Here is a 22,094-nt window from a genome sequence, read left to right as displayed (position 1 = left end):
TCTCCCAATTTAAATCCATAATAACGCCATAACCTTTCAGAGCTGATGATTACCCGCGTCTTCCCAGGTCTTCCTGCGAAAGCGGCTTTCCCTGTGCACGCTCCTGAGCCCCTCGGAACTTGGCAATTTGTCGGGCTGTGGGCAACATCTGGCGGCCCCGCCTCCTTGCCGCGTGCTAGGCGCCCTCCCCACGCGGGGCAGGACGCGGATGAACCCCGCGCCCTATCCGCGGTGGTGGTGATTGTGCGCGCTGCTGCCTGCACTGGCCTCGGGCACTTGGCACTTGAGCCTGGCCTGCGCTGTCCCGTTTTGCAGGGCGAGTCCTGGTGGCCGCGGCAGCAGAACTGACCCCTTTCTCTGCTCTCTCCTCCTGCCCCGCAGGGGTCGCTGGACTGACTCCAAGCTGGTGTGCCGAGGGTCCGCACAGCTGCCGGCGGCCGGAGCGCAGGAGTCAGCATGGCGGCCGGCGTCGCGGCCTGGCTGCCCTTCGCCCGGGCGGCGGCCATCGGGTGGATGCCGGTGGCCAACTGCCCCATGCCCCTGGCCCCGGCCGACAAGAGCAAGCGGCAGGATGAGCTGATCGTGCTGAACGTGAGCGGGCGCCGCTTCCAGACGTGGAGGACCACGCTGGAGCGCTACCCGGACACGCTGCTGGGCAGCACGGAGAAGGAGTTCTTCTTCAACGAGGACACCAAGGAGTACTTCTTCGACCGCGACCCCGAGGTCTTCCGCTGCGTGCTCAACTTCTACCGCACGGGCAAGCTGCACTACCCGCGCTACGAGTGCATCTCGGCCTACGACGACGAGCTGGCCTTCTACGGCATCCTGCCCGAGATCATCGGCGACTGCTGCTACGAGGAGTACAAGGACCGCAAGAGGGAGAACGCCGAGCGCCTCATGGACGACAACGACTCGGAGAACAACCAGGAGTCCATGCCGTCGCTCAGCTTCCGCCAGACCATGTGGCGCGCCTTCGAGAACCCCCACACCAGCACCCTGGCCCTGGTCTTCTACTACGTCACGGGCTTCTTCATCGCCGTCTCGGTCATCACCAACGTGGTGGAGACGGTGCCGTGCGGCACGGTGCCTGGGAGCAAGGAGCTGCCGTGCGGCGAGCGCTATTCGGTGGCCTTCTTCTGCCTGGACACGGCCTGCGTCATGATCTTCACCGTGGAGTACCTGCTGCGGCTCTTCGCCGCGCCCAGCCGCTACCGCTTCATCCGCAGCGTCATGAGCATCATAGACGTGGTGGCCATCATGCCCTATTACATCGGCCTGGTCATGACCAACAACGAGGACGTGTCCGGGGCATTCGTCACGCTGCGCGTCTTCCGCGTCTTCCGCATCTTCAAGTTCTCTCGCCACTCGCAGGGCCTGCGCATCCTGGGCTACACGCTCAAGAGCTGCGCCTCGGAGCTCGGCTTCCTCCTCTTCTCCCTCACCATGGCCATCATCATCTTCGCCACTGTGATGTTTTACGCCGAGAAGGGCTCCTCCGCCAGCAAGTTCACGAGCATCCCGGCCTCCTTTTGGTACACCATCGTCACCATGACCACCCTGGGGTAAGTCAGCCCCTGCGCGGTGCACCTGAGAGGTTGCAGGTGAGCCCGGGATGGGGAGGGAGTTGGGGAATCCAGGTAGGTTGCTGCAAAAGGAGAAAGCCCAGGAGGGATGGATCAGGGGCCTGTGGCTTTGAATCGAATGTTTCTCTTTGGGACAGGGCCTTGTGTTTTGTAGAACTTGACGACTGTGACCGCTCCTCCTTCTTCCAGCAGCGCTCTGCTTGGGGCTGTGAAGTACTGGGGCAGGCGGCTGCATCGCAACCTGCAGTGTGTATCCGGGTGGCCACGGGGAGGAAGAGGGCTGTGGGGAGAAGGGAGAGTGCTGGGAGGAGTGTGCAGGTGTCCCCGGGCTGGGGATGCTTGCTTCGCGATTCTTCTCCATAGTGCGTCCGAAGGCTGTTGTCTCTGGCCTGACTTTTCTCCTCCGCCTTGCCCGCAGAGGCTCCAGGGTTCCGCAGCTCTGAGCAGGCTTCCTCTAAGTGACTCCGCAACCGAGCTTTCTACAGAGCAAGGCGCCTGGTTGGGTTTTTTCTCACCGCAGGGGGAGCAGGCTCCATCTCACAGCCCGAGTTGGTGATTCAGTGACCCGGCTGGCCTGGGTGACTGTGAGAAGGTCTGAGTGCGGTCAGACAGAGGAGCAGGTGACAAGTGCTCAGAGCGGGGACGGGGGGGCTCGGCCGGGTCTCTCGCTCCCAGGCCCCCTCTCCGGCGGAGGTCCCAGACCCTTATGCGTGGCCCCCCGGGTGAGGCAGGGGTCTCAGGAGGGGAGATGACAGCCTTCATGCTAACAGGGTCAGAGCCCATCCAAGCAGCTCTATGGAGACGTAGACTTCCTCGGGGTTGCTGCTTCCGCTGCTGGGCGCCACCACGGCTGATGTGAAACCCTCCACAATTCACGAACTGGGCCTGTGTTTGCTTAGACTAGGAAGCGTTATATTGCAGATGGGGAATTCATGAAGCTTTTTATTTGGTCTTTGACAATTCAGTTGGTGGCATCCTGGTGATTCGATTTTTCCCTGGCCGAAGCCCCGTGGCGGTGGTGTCGGTTTTTCCATGGTGCTGTGTGCGCTTATTGAGAGTGACTGAGCAGGTGACAGGACCTTTTAAAATGATGGCATTTGTCATTCTGCCACACAGGAGGGGGAGGGAGGGACGGCGGTGTCCACATCATTTCCGAAGGCCACACTTGCTCCCTTTGCCTCTCAGCTGTCTGACAACACGCGTCCTGCCCCTCCCTCCCACTCCAACACTTCCAGTAGCTGCTCACCCAGAGTGGGGGGGAACGTGATTCTGACCCCCCGGTGCCTTCAGGCGCCCCTGGAAGGCACACACGACAGTAGAGGGACGTCTCTGGCCTGCTGTGGGGAGAAAAACAGGGCACGTTGATGGCTATTAGAGTTAAACTGGGATCATCTCGGGAGATCAATGGGAACCTCGCTGGCCAGCTGCCCGTTACTTTTTATTATTAGTATAACAGCATATGGGTGTCTACTATGTGTCAGCAGTGTGCTAAGCACGTTGCATATATTATATCTTTAAGTCTTCACAGAACAGCCCTGCAAGGTAAGAAAAAGTCTGTACCCTTTAAACACGCAGAAGCGAGGCTCAGAGAGGGTAAGTACATTTCCTGTCATCACACAGCTGATAAGAGGCACAACTGGTTTTCAGATACCAGTCTGGCTGCCTCCAGTGCCCTCGCTGCTTTCATTCTGCCAGCCGACTTGGTCCCACGCCTTCAGGAACCCTAGATGGAAGTCAGACTTCAGGGCTGTAACTTTTTTTTATTATGGCCTCTGGGTGTGATGTTCTGTCCTGGTCATTTTGCGAGTCAAGACAGCATCAGGCCAAGGAGTACTGCCTGCCGTGCTCTGTGCTAGGCACACAGCATGTTGTGAACAAAACACTCCCTTATGGCAGATACTGCCTTAGAAATGAGTGGTTGCTCTGAGCCAGAATCCGTGTTTTACTGCCACTGACGAAGCTGCTGTCTTCCTTTGGCATTCGCTCAAGAAGCGAGTCTGACACCAAGGGGCAGTCGGTCTTGACCTCAAATTTACTTTCTTGGAGATGGGGACAGGCTGAGCGTGGTGAGGAAGCACAGGCTGCCTGTGCTGGGGAGGGCCATGCTCCCCTGGACCATGAGCCCCTCCCTCCACCCTGGGCCAGAAATGAGCTTGCTCCCCCTTCCCCGCGCATCAGAAGGCCTCTGGGAACACGACCAAATGGACAAGAAAGTGACCCTGAGCAGTGACTTCCCTGAGCTCAGAGGAGTAATAGGAAGGCAGCCTTTCTCTCCCCTTCCACCCCAGTGCTGCAGCTCCACGCCGGATCAGGCTGCTTTGACTCTGACCTGAGTTGGCAGTCGGCACCATTACCAGGCTCGTTGCTTGGCTATACATAGCAGGTGCTTGGCAAAATGCTTTTTAATGGATGGGTCAGTGTAAATGGGGCGCCTTCTCCATTTGCTCGGCCTGATGCTGTTTTCGGTCCCCTCTAGACATGCCCTCTCTCGGGGCTGGATCCAGGATTTGAACCTGCAGCCCCTGCAGCCCCTGGAGCCCCCTTGGCCCTTGTGTTTTGCCCTCGCCCGGGCCCCTCGGAGAGAAGCGAATGACTTCTACTTGCTGTCTGGTCCATCACCAGGCGTAACCTGCAGGACTGTGGGAATCTTCTAGCCTTTACTGGAGGTCTTGCTGGCCTGACCCTGCAAACCTTTCCCTCTCCCCTGGCTGGTTTCTGTTCTGACCGCATCACTGGCTGGTTGGAGACTTCTTTCCTTCTTACTGTTACACTGGCATTTGAGACACGGTCCAGCTGCCTCCAGCAGCTCCCCACAGACCCCCACCTCTTCCTCTCCGCAGACCCTCCCTGCCCTGCGCTTTCCCTGAATTCCCATTTCTGGTGCGCAGAGAGGTTGTCCTCGGCTCATTGTAGAGCGAGACTGGCCGGCAGGCCGAGAGCCCATGTGCCCCGTGAAGGCATTTGCTCTTCCCGGCTCTGGTTGCCATCTCTGCTTTCCCGGCACCTTGCTGATGAGTTACTCGGGTATCCTCCAGCGAGGGATCTCCCAGAGCCAATTATTACTGCTTATTTAATATCTCAAAATACCTTAAGCACGAAAGAGCGGTAGCAGCCCGACCGCCGTCAGGGCTGGATGATGGCTTTCCCGCATGTTCTCCGACGCTGGTGGGCCCCGTGCTTCCCACCCAGGTTTCCCGGGTGCCCCGTTGACAATTGTGTTCCCAACTGCACCATTCAGGATTAATTTCTGTGTTGTAATTGATGCTATAAATAAAATAAATCTGCAATTATCTCAGTTAACAGAGGAAAGGGCTAACACAGAAACTTCCAGTATTAAGTAACACCAACGGAACTGTATGGGGATGTGTTCTATGATGTAAACGACTCGAAGCAGACTTTCCTGTGTGGTTTTCCTTGGGATCACAGTGGGCCTGGACTGCATAAGTCAGGCTGGGGAGGAAGCTCTGGTGGGGGCATGGGAAGCATGGGTAAGGAAAGCCTTAGGAGCCCGTGGCCAAGGAGCGCCAGCTGCGATGCGGATGCCCCTCGGTCCCCTGGGCTTGGGGAAGTCACAGGGCAGTGCCGGCTGCTGCCCCGTCGGCTCAGTGATGGAGTTGAGACCAGCAGCCCAAGTGTCACCTCGTGCTCTGAGATGAGAGAGAGAGTTTGACGGTGCCCCAAATCACTTTCAACAAAAACAGAATCTATTTTCCCTTCTTCCAAGCACGAAGCAGCCTCCAGGTGATTTGCATTTCCCTTTAAAATATAATCCTGGAAGGGCCTGCTGAGGTTCCAGGAGGCCTGGAGCCTGGCCTTCGAGATCAATACAGGCAGCCACAGAATGGGGCATTGGGACTCCCCCCAGGGCCCCAGCCTGGTTTTTGTTAACCCTTCAATTCCCAAAGTCTCTGCCTTTATCCACTGCCTCCAGGACTCATCAGCCCCCCTCCCAACACCGAAGTGTCTTGTCCTGAGACACTGGCCAGCAGTTCCTCCTGCATGGTGGGCCTCCTGCCCAGGGGACTGTGATCGTGGGATACTTAACCGAGAACAAATGACCTCCAAATTTTTTCTTTGTGGACATTTCCTAACTGACGATTTTCTGGGGCCGAAATTCCTGAGAGAGGATGCAGACCTGTGTTCCTTTGTTTGTTCAACATTTACTGAGTGCCTACTGTGTGCCTGGCAACATGGGAGGCTCTGTGGGTCCACAGGCACTGTGATCACACATCAGCCCAATGTAAGGCATCTGCTTAGTTCTCTTTTGAACCGGAGCACGCTTCCCACTGTTCCCGAGAACACCCCCTGCCCCACATCATCTCATCCAGGAACTGGGTACCCCCTGCTGCCTCCCATCACAGCCCTTGCACTCCTCTTTCTTGCCATTGCCACATCTTGTTAGCCTGAGCTGCTTGTGGGTCTCTCCTGCAGGTCGTGAGCCCTCTGAGGGCAGATCTCCAATCTAGAGATCATTGCACGTTTCGTGCCTAGCCCAGGGCTGGGCTGTGGTGGGCCTCAGTAAACATTCACTCAGTCACGCAGCTTGGTTGGCACCCTGGCTTCTCCAGCTTCAGTTATAGCCACACTGTCATGTCAGAGGGCATTTGTGGGCAGGGCAGAAGTAAGGAGGCCAAGCAGGGCGTGTGGCAGTTCTGACTTCAGCTGTAGCAGGCTGGGGCTCTTCTCTTCTCTTCTCTTCTCTTCTCTTCTCTTCTCTTCTCTTCTCTTCTCTTCTCTCCTCTCCTCTCCTCTCCTCTCCTCTCCTCTCCTCTTCTCTCCTCTCCTCTCCTTTTTTTAAGATTATTTATTTGAGAGGCAGAGTTACAGAGAGAGAGAGAGAGAGAGGAAGAGTCAGAGAGAGAGGGGTCTTCCATCAACTGGTTCATTCCCCAAATGGCTGCAACAGCCAGAGCTGCGCTGATCCGAAGCCAGGAGCCAGGAGCTTCTTCCAAGTCTCCCACGTGGGTGCAGGGACCCAAGCACTTCGGCCATCTTCTACTGTTTTCCCAGGCCATAGCAGAGAGTGCATTGGAAGAGGAGCAACCGGGACTTGAACCAGTGTCCATGTGGGAAGCCAGCACTGCAGGCGGAAGCTTAGCCCACTGCGCCACTGTGCTGGCCCCATGGGGGTTTTCTTGTGGAGGATCTTTGTCACTGCTTTTGACCTCTTGGCCATGCGGCCCCCTCCCCATGACACTCCCCTTCATTCAGCAGATAGCTACTGAGTCCCCACTGGGCTTTGGGAATACAGGGCTGAAGAAAGCACTCTCTGATCTTGTGGAGCTTTCGCCCTGGTGGATGGGACCAGACAGTGAACAGAGCAACAAGCAGGTGCATCAAGCCAGGCTACAGAGAACAATGTAGCCTAATATGACTGATAGGGAGTGCTGAGTGTGGGAGCCGAGTGGACCAAGGGACACCAAGCGCACGGGGAGGGCCTCTTAGAACAGGTAGAATTTGGGCAGAGTCCTGAGGGAAACTGGGGAGCTTGGGGGAACAGTGTTCCAGGAAGAGAACCCGCAAAGGCCGTCAGGCAGCAGGGACTGGGGGTACTGTTCTGGGAACAGCAAGAGTCCCGGTGATTGAGCCCCATGAGTGGGGACAGAGGAGAACTGGGGGGCCAGAGAGGTAATGGAGGGGGCCACTCATGCAGACTCTGCCGTGGGAAGGGTTTAGGGCTCCGGAGCTGTCCAAGGAGCACCTGGCTGCTGGCTAGTACCCGTGTTACTCACGGGAGCTGAGGGTGGCAGCAGGGGAGGTGGGAGAAGGGTGAGACTCTGCACATACTGGAGGGTTGGGGCAGCAGGAGCTTTCCCAGGAAGCCCTGGCTGGTCCTGCTCCCGCCCAGCAGGCTGAGAACTTCCGTGGCCCCACCAGCAGCAGGGCACGGCATTGAAGGCACAGCCAGGAGGGCCTTCTCCACCAGGCACTGGAAGAGGCGTCCAGGCAGCCGAGAGCTCAGTGAGCAGTGAGCGAGCCCAGAGAGCCTGAGCTGCAGCACGGGCACCTCACAGAAGGCCTGGTGCTGGGAGCTGGGAGCAGACGAGGAGCACCGCACCTGCCTGGAACTTGCCTGTCACCGCAGGCACCGAGACCGGCACCTGGTGAGGGGTGGGGCTTGTGCTCACTGCCATGAGCGGGACCCAGGCGCCACGCTAACCACACAGGGGTGGACAGGGCATCTGGGCTGTGGGGGAGGGGAAGAGGAACTCCCACAGTGTGTGTGTGTGTGTGTGTGTGGAAGGGGGAGCGTGAGCCTTCTGGGGGCTTCACACCGGGACCCTACGTTGGCTGTGTCTTCCCATCTGGCAGTTCCAACGGCTGCAACTTCTGGAAGGAGATGTTGAGAGCGGCACCCACTTCCCCACTCTCTTCTAGAATCTCTCAAAGTCAATCTCAATGCTCCCCACCCCACCCCATCTCTCTGTGGGCTTTTGTTTGGGCTTCCCTCTTGAAACACACCAGTAAACACAGAGTTCTTCCCAAGGAGCAGCAATTGTTCTGCCTCACTGTGGTGTAAACAGAAGGCAGGAGAGAAGGAGCCCCTCAGCCTCCCTCACCTGCCGCAGGGCTCTGGCCCCCGCTCCATCCTGGCTGGGAGCTCTTCCTGGCCAGGGAGAGGAGCAGAGCCTCTCTCTCCACCTGTGCCCGTCCTGGGGCAGGCGGACCTGCACACAGCCGACTCCTCCCGGAAGCTGATGCCCTACATGTTCCTCCCACCTGTCTCTGGCGATGTCCAGGGCACTTTTGCTTTTCTGGGAAGTGGGGACTGGGTCTCCGCCAGTCGCTTTTGGAAGCAGTGCACAGGATTGACTTCAACCCAGCTTTCTAACGGGAACTTGGGCGTGACAAGGACCAAAGAGTTCCCACCATGCTTTTAGGCATCCTAAGTTCTCTGCGCAGAGCCTCAGCCCTCACGGCCTCCGGGTTGGGTCCAGCCTGCTTTTCTCCCTACCTCCACCTGCCTCTGCTGGGCCCCATGAGAATGAGGGGGGTTTGGCAAGGTGGGGGACTGGGAGAGAGGACAGCTCAGTCGTTGCCGACCACGGCTGCATGGAATAAGATTGCATTTAGCTCGTGTAATCGTATTCCGGGTGTCAGGACTCGAATGAGTGTCATTAAACAGAATCAGAAAAATCGTTTTAATATAAGTGCCACCTCACACTCAGGCTAGTTGATGGAGAGATGAATGAGGCTGGGGACGCCTCCTTTGTAATGTGATGCTGTAAAACCCCATCACCTTCATTATTTCCTACCGAGCCAGCGCATCATAATACCCGTGAGCGGCAGAACAGCTTGAATTTAATATACAGAAAGTCCAATCAAACAATAAATGGATGGAACTATATAAAGAAACCATTTTCTGGGAGGCTGGCTCCATTCTCTGGGATTCAGCTCCCTGACACATGAAATGTGCATCAATTTTCCCCAACTGATGCAGCTGCCGAATCTCCATGTGTGATATTTGTTTGCTTCAGAAGTGGGAAAGGGGAGCTTCTTCCCCCTCCCCCCTACATTATCTGGCTATCAGTGCAAAGTTGCAAATCTCATTTCCTTTGATTTGCATCCAGTGGCTCTGGGTGACACAGCAGGGCAGCCTCAAATTCCAGGACTAGAGGCAGGGCCCGCCTGCCCGACCGCCCTCCCTCCCTCCCTCCCTCCCTCCCCCTGTTCCAGAACCTCAGCGGTTTCGGCAGCACTTTGTCGTCCTCTTTAAAGCAATCAAGTGCTGGCCACCAGAGTGAGTTGTGTAGGGGGTCTGGAAGTCTCTACCGTTGGCAGTCCCCGGAGCGGGAAGGCTACACCATAGGACTGGCTGCCTTACCACCCCCCCCAACCCCGTGCCTTTGAGGTTGTGATGGTGCAAAAGCTTCATCTCGCATTGGGTTCCTCCCACCAGTGAAGTCACCCCTTCCCCTTCCGTCCCGATGCTCAGCCTGCTATTGAGACGTGGTGAACCCAGACACCAGCTGATCAGCCAAACAATTAAAAAGGCAAATGCTTAAAAATGGCACATGTCAAAGGCTCCTGGAGGTACTGTTTTTCTGCTTCTGGTGTGGGACTGTTTCCTGTGCTATTTTTCCAGTGCCGTGGATAACTGAGAGTTAAGCATAATTACAGGCTTATAGCTGCTGAGAAGTGTCATTGGTTTATTTTTACTTCTTTCTGGACATGCTTACTTAGAAAAAGATAGGAGAGTTAAACTGAACAAGATAAAAAAACCATGGCCAGCATACATCTTGATTCAATTCAGCAAACACGGAACACCCAGCATTTGCAAGGAACATTATTAGACAATGTGGAGGATATAGAAACAAATAAGGTACTAGCCGGGTCCCTAAGAAGTTTGCAATATAGTGAGTGAGCAGAGTATGGTCATGAGAGTAGATGAGAGAGAACGGGGCATTTGCTGAAATGGTCGGGAGGTGCTGATACAGCCTAAATGCTTAATAAATATTTGCTGCTGGGTGAATGACGAGGTGACATTTCGGCTAGACCAGCAACGGCAAGTAGGATTTTAATATGTGAAAATGGGAAGTCCAAGTAAATGGCAAAAGGGCATGGTGTTTAGGGAGCTTAACTAATATGCTGGTTTTCTAGTGTTTAGGGTTTATGAAGACAAAAATAGCTCGAGATGAGCAGGAATAAAACATTTGCTACAGATGTACAGGGTCTAAAATATTAGGCTAAAGAATTTGTTTGGTAGGCATGAGGGAGCCTGATGCATTGATTAGGCAGATTTATTTGGCATCTGTCTAATGCATGAATGTTCGAAGGGAGCCCTTGGACTCTGGGTAGTCGGCCAGAAGATGGATCCAGGTAAAAGGTAAAGAAGGCCTGACCTGGATGGTGGCAGTGGAAAAGGAGAGGATGGAGTGGAGTGGAGAGGGAAACAAGAGGAGGTGGAGTCAAAAGCATGCAGGAATGATCAGCCTGGGTGATTAGAGGTATGGAGTTGGCAAACACTTGAGGAGGAACAGGTGGGCAGGAGGACAGCCGATGCACTTGGCTTTGGATCCATGGTGTTTACAGTTAACCCTGGGTGTCCTTGAGGTGGCCGGCAGCCAGATGGCAAGACGGCCCTGGAGCCCAGCAGGAAGAACAGGGCTCAGAGGCGCTTTCCAAAACCCTCAGCCGAGGCAGGACAAATAGATGCGAGCAGCCGAGGAAACACGAAGGGAAGGCAAGAAGCGAGGGCCCTGCAGAACACTTCCTGCTCCATGTGCTGGTGCTTGGGCCATGGCCCCCACTAGGAACGTTGCTGCCACCTGCAAACAGCCGTGCCAAAGCTTCCAGCCAAGACCTGTGCAAGTTCCCTTTCATGCTGTGTTTCTGCTGGAGCTAAAAGGGAAGATTGGTTTTCTGAGCAAAACAAGAGGGTTTTTTTTTTTTTTTTTTTTTGTAGTCTCCTACAATGATAATTAACCAGCACCCGGTCAGGAAAGCAGAATTTGTTTATTGGCTTTGCTAAATGTAAACAGACACAGGGCCACTTGCATTGGCACGTGGATAGGAGATGGGGTCTGAATGATGACAGACCAAGAGCCGACCCCGCCTGGCCTGGAATGGGGCCGACTCAGCGTGGTGCAGCCTCCGTGGGTTTCATGGGGCCGGATCCTTAAGTAGACTTGCAGAGGCTCGAGAGGCTGTTCCTCTCCTTGGAGAAAAGGGTACACCCTTGGCATCACTGGGAGCACCCTCTGATCCATCACCCCTAGGAGACTTCTGGGGCCCCTGGTGAGCAACTAGGGCAGGTGATGGTTCAGTGGTTCAGTAAACATGCGTGGAGCTGCAGCTGGCACTGTGAACAAGACACAGACCCAGTTGGCGGTGAGGGGCCCCAAAAGAGAGAGCAGATGGGGACTGAATCCTTGGAGGCAGGCGTGAGGCTCCCGTTCTGCACATGAGAAGATAGACAGCGTGCCCAAGCTCCCACATTATAGTAGCAATTACTAGATTCATGCTGAGGTCCTTTGCCTCCATTGGAGTCTGGTAGCTTTATAAGGAGCCCCAGTGCAATAACAGACTTACCGTGAGCTATGTTCTTAGGCTCAGGAAAGTGAGAGACAAATAAAGGACTGGAAAGCATGAGAAGAACGTGGAGCTGGCAGGAACCAGGGAAGGCTTCTTGGAGGAGGTGGCCTTTCAGCTGACCCTTGAAAGATGATGGTGGGAAAATGAGATGCCTCCATTCATTTGATCATTTTCTCAACAACTGTTGTTCTGCTGGAGGCTGAGGGTGTGTCTGTTAAGCGAACAGACAGATGCTCTGGAGCTGACATTGGAGTGGGAGTCGCAGACAATAAACAAATGAGCACACACAATGAAATGAATAGTTGACTTAAAAGCTGTGAAAAAAAGAGGTGAGGCTGGCGAGGGGAGGGGAATGAAGGCCGTTAGCCTGACCTGTGCTGAGAGCTGAGGGTCACAGCCCCCGAGGATGCGAACAGCCGGTCCTCCTGCTGTCCCTGAGCGGGAGCACGGTGGGCCGTGGAGGGAGGCCGTCTCCAGGCCGGAAGTGACTCATTTGAGTCTCTTCAGGGTGGCTCCCCAGCAGGTGGGGAAGCAGCTGTTTGCCGTATCTGCTGAGGATGAGTGAGTAGAAGTGGGTTCACCCTGACACAGGAGACTCCTGTTGCTGTCCTTAGCAGCACCCATGGCAATACCATGACACAGTTGGGGATGGGTCAGGTGGAAGCCAGGAGCCTGGGACTCTACCTGGGCTTCTGCAAGGGTGCAGGGGCCCGAGTACTTGGGCTGTCTTCTGCTGCCTTCCCAGGTGCTCTGGCAGGGAGCTGAATCAGAGTGGAGCAGTGGGAAACTCTAACTGGCACTTGTATGGGATGCTGGTGTTGCAGATGGCAACTTAACCCACTGTGCCGCCACGCTGGTCCCTTAAGTATAAATTGCTGATATGCACTTAATCCTGCTGCTAACCATGCTAGAGAGGTATTGCTGATCTCTGTAGAGGAGGAAACAGAGGACTGCTCAGAGCTCAGAGCCTACTGCTGGTGCCTGGAGGTGCTGGAGTCCACGGGGCACTGGTCGGAGCAGGGTCTGCTCTTGCCCTGGCACTAAGCCGCCAGATTTCCCTGGGAGAGCTTGAGAGTCTGAATTGTGCTCCCTGGGAGATGAAGGAAGCTCCTTCTGCAGCTTCTGCCTTGGACAGAGGAGAGGAAGACCCAGTGCCCCACTCAGGAGATGGGGGATTTTCAAGGTGCTAAAAACTAGTGGGGGGGGGGAGCAGCGCTGTGGTGCAGTGGGTAAAGCTGCCACCTGCCACTCTGGCATCCCACAAGGACGCCAGTTTGAGTCCTGGCCACTCCACTTCTAATCCTGCTGCCTGCCAATGGCCTGGGAAAAGCAGTGGAAGATGGTCCAAGTGTTTGGGCCCTTGCACCTATGTGGGAGGCCCAGATGAAGCTCCTAGCTCCTGGCTCTTTACTTCAGCCTGGTCCAGCCCTAACGGTGTGGTGGTCTGGGGAGTGAACCAGCAGATGGAAGACCCCCCACACTTCCTCTCTGTAACTCTTTAAAACAAAACTAGTAGGGTTTGTGGTCTCTTCCCCGCCCCCCCTCAAAATGTAAGGAAGAGGGGAAATGGTACATCTGCATATTCTGTGAATATCCAATGTGGATGTCTCTGATGAGAATTTCTGGAAATCTCATGCCATCTCCTTCGCTGGAGAGCTGGTCCCAGGTGCACTTGTTGCTAGCGTCCTAGTCTTGGCGCCCATGGCACCGGCCCCATGCCACAGCCATCACAGAGCTTCAGGGCTGGTCGCCACAGCTTTGAAATTAAGGAAAGGAGCCCCCTCCTCGGGGGGGGGGGGGTGGTTGCATCCTGCACTCCGTGTCGGGGTGAGGTTCTGACAGGCCTTGAAATGATCTGTGACTGCTTCAGGAGATGGCGTAGGCAGGGGAGGTGGACCCCAGGTGTCAAAGGTGTGCCCCACCCCCTCCTGGAGGAAGGCGCCAGGTGCTGACCTTTCTCCCCCTTTGCCCCTCTACTGGCTGTTGGGCTCACAGTGCCCAGAGAGGTGAAGAGGAACAGTGCACCACACGTGACCCCAAACACGTGCTCTTTTCTCAGTCCCCCTGGCCTGTTGCTCTCCTGCCTCCAGGAACGGCTGAGCCAAAGCCCCCTGCCTCCCCTCTCCCCACACCCACAGACGCCTGTCTCAAGCCAGCAAATGGCATTGTGCTGATTAATAAAACATTTTCCTGCAGCCTGGCTGGCAGGCTCAGGGTCTGGGCAGGGCTTAGAGAGAGATGCTGAAGCGAGCGTTGTGCCCCCTCCTCTGCCCCCACCCCCACACACCGTGCTCGACTTTCTGAATATTTCCATGTAAGGTCAGCTTCTCCTCGGAGGCACACAGGCTGCTGTGTCCCCGCTCTGAGCTGGGTGCTTTGTGCCTGGGCTGGCTTACGTGTGTTGACCTAGTGCTTTGCTGGAGCAGGGCTCAGTAGGGCCAGGAAGGACCGCTGGATTGGGGGTCAGGAGAGCTGGGTGTGGGTCCACTTTGGCAGGCTGCATGGCCTCAGGCAGGCCACTGCCTCTCTCTGGTCCTCGGTAGCCTTAGCTGAATGATCAGGGATTGGGCTGAGTGAGCTCCTGCCTCCTAGCCAGTCACGCAAGCCTTGCGTCTGGCTCTTCCAAGGAAAGGAGGTCATTAGCCCAGTAGCCTGGATACTCTGCAGCCTAGAGAACCAGCCGCGGATGGTAGGGCGCCGGGGACCTTCCCATTCCCGTTTCCTCTTCTCCCCAAAGGCAGAAGTTAAAAGAGTCCTTGGCCAAAGTGGCCGTCGGAAACGCAGCTCCGTGGAGAGGCCCTGGAGGTGCTGCTCGCAGGAACCTCCGGAGGTCTCCAGGGCACTTGATGGGGAGCCAGGAATCCAGAGCAGGTCAGTAGCCCCTGGCCCTGCAGGGCTGGGGCGCTGTGCTGAGAGACGCCAGGGCACTGCGAATTCGGCTCTCTGGGCGCCTCTGGCTGGGCCAGGTGAGAGGGAAGCATAAGACATCATCAGCCCTGGAGCAGGTGCTGTGGCTCAGTGGGTTAAGCTGCCACCTGCTATGCTGGCATCCCATGAGGGCACCAGTTCAAATTCTGGCTGCTCTACTTCTGATCCAGCTCCATGCTAATACACCTGGGAAAGCAGCAGAAGATGGCCCAAGTGCTTGGGCCCCTGCACCCACATGGGAGACTTGGATAGAATTCCAAGCTCCTGGTTTTGGCCTGGCCCAACCCTAGCCATTGTGACCATTTGGGGAGTGAACCAGCAGATGGAAGTCTCTCTCTCTCTTGCTCTTGCTCTTGCTCTTGATCTCTCTCTTTAATTCTGCCCTTCAAATAAAATAAATGTTGAAAATAAAAAAGATGCTGGCCCAGGGACCAAGAAGAGTCTTCGAGGATGAGGACAGGGATGGATGTCAGCCTGGTGGAGTCTGGTTTTACTCTGGTTTGCTGTCCCCCTTGGGACTGATCCCCTTCAGCAGTCTCCCCAGCAGATGGCAACGGCTCTGCCTGAGCTTTTCTGGGGGTGAGGGCTGTACCCGCGTTGATGCAGTCTGTTCCATTGCTGGAGAGGCTCGGTGATCACACCCCACCCCTTTGTATTGGACACAGGTCCACTTCCACAAGGACAAGGGCTTTGAGAACCCGGCAGGTACTGCTAGGAAATGGCTCTGGAAGGCAGGGATTGTTACAATCAGGGAAGTCCCTGGTGGACTCAGTGTCACGAACATTTCCAGGGTGTCTGTCCTGGCTCTGACTTAGGGCAACCCAGGCACAGCCCTGGCAGATCCAAGCCCATCAGGGGGTGGAGCCACCACCAAGAGAACAGCGGGGACCTGTGCGAGACGGACGGGTAGGTTCTGGGAATGCATGGAGCCCTCACCCATGCTGACGCTTCCATCAGGAGCTGGCTTCCTCCAAGCCCCACCCATCAGCAATTTACATTTCTCCCCTGTTGTCCTGTTGGTCTGTAAATGGCCCTTCCCTTCTCCATCCCCATTATTTTATTACCTGAGTTCCCCACAGGAGTGCAGGGGGATCTGTAGATTGCTATTAGCATCCATGTGGGCAGCCTGGCTTGCATTACCTTGAATTATGTGAATGAAACCAACCATTAAATGATCACAGAGGACTGGGGAGAGGGTAGACGTGTGGGCTCTCTCCGGCTCTGAGAGTCTCCCTGGCTTTCTTTCCAAGAGGCAGAGGGGATGAGGACCAAAGGGGCCATGGGCTGGTGCCTGGGAAGGGTCAGACGAGAGTCTCTCCTGGGGAGGCTCTCTCGCCGGCTCAGCCTCTGGAAGCTGGAGTCCATAGCCCCTGCCCGCACAGACAGCCCTGCTCCTCAGTCAGGGCCTCTGGTCCGCACCCCAGCTCCTTGCAGAATGTTTGGCTCGGGGGCTGCCCACTGGCCTGTCGCTGCCTCCTAGTGGTCTTGCAGGCTCTGTCCAGACAGAGTGAGAAGCACCTGTATGGGTCAGTCACACTGAAGGACAAGAGTGGGCAGTGAGTCAGGTGCAAGGTTTGTGTATTTCATGGCAAGAGTGAGGTGGGGATGAATCCAGGCAGGACGGAGTCCGTAACTCTGGGATGCTACCTGTCCAGACAGGGCGGGCTCAGGGGGATGGTCAGATCTGCCCCTCCTGGAAGAATCACAGAAGAGGCAGGACTTGGAGGAGGGTGAAAATCACAGGACATTGGGGGTAGAAAGGGACAGTGCTGTGGGGATAAGGTGCAGGAGGGACTCAAAACAGGCCCTGTGTGTGTGTGTGTGTGTGTGTGTCTGAGTGCGAGTGTGTGAGACAGCCTTGGGGGGCGGGGGGGCGGCCTCAGGTCACCTGTGCCGTTGTTGACACTGAAGAACTTCTAGGTACTTATTCTGTTTGCTACCACCAGGCCCTTCATTCTTGGAATATTTGCATGCTGACCCCCTGGCAGCATTGTGACCCAGGGCTGGATCTTCTGCCCCTTAGATGAGGCCCTCACCCATCCGCTTCTTTTTCCAAAAAGTGACCTGGTGGGAGAATTCAGGCAGGATTGCTGGGGAATCTTTTCCAAACCAGAGCAATCTAGCAATTCTTGGATCAACCCTGTTTGCACACACATACACACATACCTGCATGCATGCACACACACCACACATGCACACATCCATACACAATACACACCACACACATGAACACATACCCACATGCATCCACACACCACACTGTGCACACACACATGAGTGCACACCACACATATGCACACAGAAACACATACATGCATGGTACCACACATGTGCACCTATGAACACACATGCATGCACACAGCACACATGTATATACACATACACAACACACACGCACATACCATACTGTGTACACCACACACATGCACACATGAACACAATGCATACATGCATGTTCACGTGCAGGCACACACACCATACATGTACATGCATGTATATCGTGCACACCACACATATACACAGCACACATGCGCGCACACACATTGTTGGGGTGGGGACAGGGAGCAGCAAAATTTCCAACTGCAGGCGCCCACTTGAGTCTACTGTTGCCCGTTTCCTTTATTCATTCAGCAAACATTCCTGCTGTGCTGACCGCTGTCCCAGCCCCCTAGCGTGAGGAGCAGCTCCCCAGGTGTAGTTTGGAGCAGGACGCCTCCAGTGGGGCTCCCTGGAGAGTGGAAGGCTGCAGTCTGGGGGCTGGGAAGGAAGCTGAAGGGCGCAGCCATCCCAGCAGCCCAGCCTGCAGGAACCCCCTACCTCGGCAGGGAGGATCAGATCCCCTCCTTTTTCTGACTCTGGAAGAGCGAGAGAGCCTGTTCCGCTGTCTGCGCCCTTCTTGTGTTTACCTCCGAGTGCAGCTAGAATTTTTAAAACACACACTTTGTGCTGCAAAGAATCACCCCTCTGTATTGTGCCTCCCTCCCATGCTGCAAGTTTAATGATATTTTCCCTTTGAGCTCCACAGCGTGGTGCCCTGGCTGCACCTTTGACCTTGTTCTGCGGCCTGGGGCTGGCCTCGAGGCAGATGGTCACTGACCAGGTGCTCTGCTGTCCCCAGCCTGCAAGGCCACCTGGGGAACCGTGGGGCTCTGCATCTGTCTGCCTGCCTGGGGCCCATTCTAGTGTACCTGTGCCCTGGCCACAGATTGGGGAGCTCTGTCTTGGCATCTTGGCTTTGGGCTGCCCAGGAGCCACCCCTACTCACCTGCTGCTCTCAGAGTCCCATCTGGGCCCTCCTCAGTGAAATCTGCTTTGGTCCAGCACCATGTGCCAATCCAGGGAAGACAGAAGGGTCAGAGCCCGGGACTGGGGCCCAGGAGGAGGCTTGGCCCTTCTTCCTGCCCTGCCTTGCCCCAGCCGGGAGCCAGGCTACCATGCAGCTATGTAAGTGTGTGTTTCACTGCTTCTGCTGAGTTGCAATAGAGTTGTAACCAGGAGGCGATTCAGAGACCCTGGCCAGTGGTTGGGATTGAGGAGTGGGATAAAGGATGCCTCTCCTCTTCCTTTTTGTGGAGAACTGATTCCCTCTGAATGCCGAGGGAGGCAGAGACGCTGAGGCCTTGCTTAAGCAGGAAACCTCGGGAAAGGGAGGAAGTCCCTGTGTGTGTGGGTGCAGCGACAGGAGAGGCCATCTGGCTGGAAGCAGTGCTCCCTGGCAGGAAGTTTCTCCCGAGGTCTGTCTGCCATCCCTCCCGGAGGCCGCGGTTCCCTGCCTCAGGTCGGTTCTCACTGGAGCTGGAGATGCGCTAGTCAGCCTCCTCTCCTCCACGTGGGAACTCTGACACTTGGGGCTTTGGCCAGGCTGTTTATCCGAGTAGCAGTGGTAGGAAAGCCCCCCTAGAGCCCCCTGGTGCTCTCAAATGGGGTTATTCTCCCCATTTTACAGATGAGCAGACTGAGGCACAGTGAGGGTGAGGAACTCGGCGAAGGTCACATCACTACTCAACATCAGGGAAGGGCTTCAAGGTCAAGCTCTGGCTGCAGAATCCCCTGCACTAGATGGACCCCTCTGTTCACGACACTCCTTTGGACTCAGTTTCCCGCAGCTTCTTCAGTTCCTCCGTGGGGCTCCGAGCAGTTAGCTTTTACTGCATAACAGATGACTCCGAAAGCCAAAGACACAAAGCATAAACACTGGTCATTTCCCACGATTCTGCAGGCTGGCATGGCCTGGGCAGTCGGGGCCGGCTCGGGCGGGCCCTGCAGCGTGCTGTGACTCGGCAGGGGTGGCCTCACTCGCACATCTGTGGACGGGCCTGCCCTGGGGCAGCACAGATGGATGGCCTGGCGGTCGTCCCTCATTGTCCAGCAGGCAAGCACAGACCCTGTCAGTGGTGGCAGGCGCCGGGTTCGAGGGCGCAGCAGGAGGTGTGGTCAGAACCTAATGTGCAAGTGCTCTCCGAGCCTCTGCTCAGGTCATATTTGCTAATGTCCCGATCACTGCTGGAATCACACGGCCAGCCTCAGATTCAAAGCAGAGAGGAAGGGACTCTGGCTTTTTTTGCTGGAAGGAGCTGCCACGTCCCATTGCGTGGGAATACAAAAGGGATGGAAATAATCGGGGGTGGAGTTTGCAACCTCCCCTAGGCTCTTCACCGTGAACCACGTGGACTGAATTGCATAGTGGGAAATGGTAGGGGGGTATGGACAGGATCGGGGTGGGGTGCACGTGGCCCTCAGCCTGGGGAAAAGTCCAAGCAGCTTCCACCAACGTCTTGCGTGTGGGATGGAATGCAATGGAGTGGCCGTTTGGGTCAGGCTTGGGGCAGGCAGTGAATGGGCAGAGAATGGGTTTTCTTCTCTGGCACACTACCTTCCTCCCATCCCAGGGCTTCTGCCGCTTGCCCCAGGACAAAGGGGACGAAGTTCACTGCCGTGATTGCGGTCAGAGCCTGTGCAGAGCACCCCAGGCCTGGCTCCTCCCAGGGGGCCCCCACTGCAGAGTGGGGGTTAATCAGGGCCCGGGATTCTGCAGGCAGACACACCTGCGTTCCCTTGGCAGCTCTGCCACTTCCCTGCAGCGGAACCACGCGGAAGTCCATCTGGGAACCTCAGTTTCTCCTTTGGCAGTGGGCATGCACAATGATGTTGTCATAAAGTGCCTAGGCCAGGGCCTGGAGCATGTGAGCGCCCAGTATTAGCCATCCTTGGGCCTTGGCCGAGCTCTGCTGCCCTGGTGCATGGGCGGCGATGGCCAGATGACAGAGCCGTCCCTGGTAAATAACTCTTGGCTCACCCAGGATCACCAGATGGTGTGCCAGCAACTTGGGCCAGGGAAGCGCAGGGCAGAAGCTGCAGGGGGAGCAGAAGTGGGACTGGAGCCGCCCGAGGGCTGGGCTCTGTGGGCATTGCTCAGCCAGGCACACAGGAACCTAGCGAGGCTGTTGTCTTCCACGTGCAGAAGCTGGGATGACAGCGCCAGCGTCAGCCTGGGACCCCCATCTTCTCTTCTTAGTTCCTCCTGCGAGCCCCCCTAGAATACAGAACACCCCAGGTCAGCATCCTGCCGGGTCCCCCTCTGGCTCCCATTTCACATCCATCTCGAGATGCTTGTCTTTGCATACGGGAAGGCATGAGAGGGTGTTCCTACTGTAGGTGGGGAAGGAGGTGGAGAGGGAGGGGGCTTGGTAAATGCTGGCAGCCGCCACGGAGCAAGCTGTGACCCCTGCACTAAGCATAAGTCGACCTTGGCTTTCAGACACCAAGAAAAAGATAGGAAAGACAGCCCCCTGCTCCCGACTCCACCCTTCCTCTCGCGGAGCTGCCCAGGGTGTATCAGGAACGAGTTGGTCAGGAAATTGGACACATTCAACAAAGGCCAGCAAACACCACACCACGCGGGTCTGGTGCGGGCGAGGAGGCTGCAGGGGCACGGTGGCCTCGCTGGCGCCGGTGCTTGCTCTCTGAGGGACAGCTGAGGATGTCCACTGCATATGTGATGAGTGCAGGTGGGCAGGCCCCTGTGTGGCCAGCTGGAATCCTGGCTGCTGGGCCAGGCAGGAGCAAAGTGGGCCAAACAGAGAGAGCTTTGCCCCTGAACTGGGCCTCCCTCCTCCTGGACAGGAGCCCGGGGAAGGCCACCCCTGGCTGGGCCCCTCTGCACGGCTGTGGCAGGGATGCCAGACGGCACGACCGCCCGAAGCAGGGCTTTGGTGGTGTGGAAAGTGGTGTTCAGATGCTGCTCCCAGCTGCTCCCCAGCCCCAGGCTGCCCTCAGGCTCCTCCTTAGGAGCAGAACTATGGAAACAGCCAGCTCTGCTTTACCTCCCCCTACCCCCACCGCAGGACTGAAGCTCATTCCCATCTTAGCAGGAGACCAGGTTAGAGGGAAAGCATCCCCCCAACCCCTGTACCCCCAGAGTGAGGCAGGTATGCCTCCATCCAGCTCCTCTGCATCTCAGCCTGGGTACTCAGCCTGAGCTCCCCACTCCCATTCCGCCTCTGTCCCCCAGTTTTCCAAGGATCCTCCCTGGCTGCTTTCTGGGTTGGTGGCAGGTGCTACAGAGGCTGTGATCTTGGGAACCCTGCTGGGTCTGGCCCTTGCCGTGGGGAGGGGAGGGGAAGAGAGGGAGGGCCCCCAGCCCTGGCTGGTAGTATCCCCTACCCCCAGGGGGCCACCCTGTTTCCTGGTTTGGAGGGTGACTGAGGGCCGTGAGCGGTCCTCAGTGTTGCTAAGTTGTTAAAGCTCCTTGAGTAATCACAGCAAAGGCGGCTGAGGGTTTTGTGGAGTGCAGAGGGAGCAGGCAAGCTTTCGAAGGTCTTGGGGAAGCAGGGGCCGAGCCCCCGCCCCTACTGCGTCGCTGCGACATGCAGAGGCAGTAGCAGTGAGCCCAGCCTGGCACCCAGGCTGTTTGAGCACGTGGACAGAGTCCAGCTCTTGGAATCTCAGAACAGTTCCCCTGCTGGCCGCCGTGCAGCCTGGCTTGCTCTGGGAGTGTGTGTGTGTGCGCGCATGTGTGTGTGTCTCCCTTCTCCTGTATGGATCTGTCACCGGGTGATAAAATAGAACATGATGAGTGTCATTCTAAAGTAATTACCAGCAAGATGCATAATGGCAGAGCTGGAGAACACGGCATATGGCCTCCGGCAGCCTCCGTGTGAGAACTAATCGGGAGATTTTGTTCCCCCTCAGCACCACCACCTATCCCGGCCGCTGCCCTGCAAACCAGCTCCGGCGTCCTGGGGAGGAAAAGATAACCAACGCCCCTGCTCCCGTACCTTCCAGGTGGATGCTGGGGCCCCTGGGTGGAGATGCGGGGCTGTCGACTGATGCTCTCTGCCAGGACGGATGTTCGATGGAGGGGACCCAGCAGCTGCAGAGCGGGGAGAGACGGGAGCAGCGGAGCAGCCCGAGCCTGGAGAGCCTTGGGGCGTGGAGGCTGCAGCGAAGTGTTTTCATTTGATTTCATCAGCTCAGACTCTGCTTAGCGTCACTATCGTCCCACTCCCGCGGCTTCCGGCTCCTGGCTCCCGGCTCCCAGGCAGCTCC

The 22,094-nt window shown here is 56.6% G+C and overlaps 1 protein-coding gene across 2 annotated transcripts in view; it reads left to right on the top strand.

The window, feature by feature from the left end:
* Positions 1-456: 456 nt before the first annotated feature.
* The window catches only part of KCND3 (potassium voltage-gated channel subfamily D member 3), a 216,574-nt gene continuing 194,936 nt past the window's right edge, over positions 457-22,094 (top strand). For both annotated transcript variants that reach the window (XM_062193488.1, XM_062193487.1), the window contains exon 1: positions 457-1,562. In XM_062193488.1, the coding sequence (XP_062049472.1) occupies positions 457-1,562 (1,106 nt within the window). The remainder of the gene's footprint in view (positions 1,563-22,094) is intronic.

The sequence above is a fragment of the Lepus europaeus genome, chromosome 5, assembly GCF_033115175.1.
Source record: "Lepus europaeus isolate LE1 chromosome 5, mLepTim1.pri, whole genome shotgun sequence".
In the NCBI taxonomy this organism is placed as follows: domain Eukaryota; kingdom Metazoa; phylum Chordata; class Mammalia; order Lagomorpha; family Leporidae; genus Lepus; species Lepus europaeus.
The sequence above is the reverse complement of the archived record's forward strand: the minus strand, read 5'-3'. Positions and strand labels throughout refer to the sequence as shown.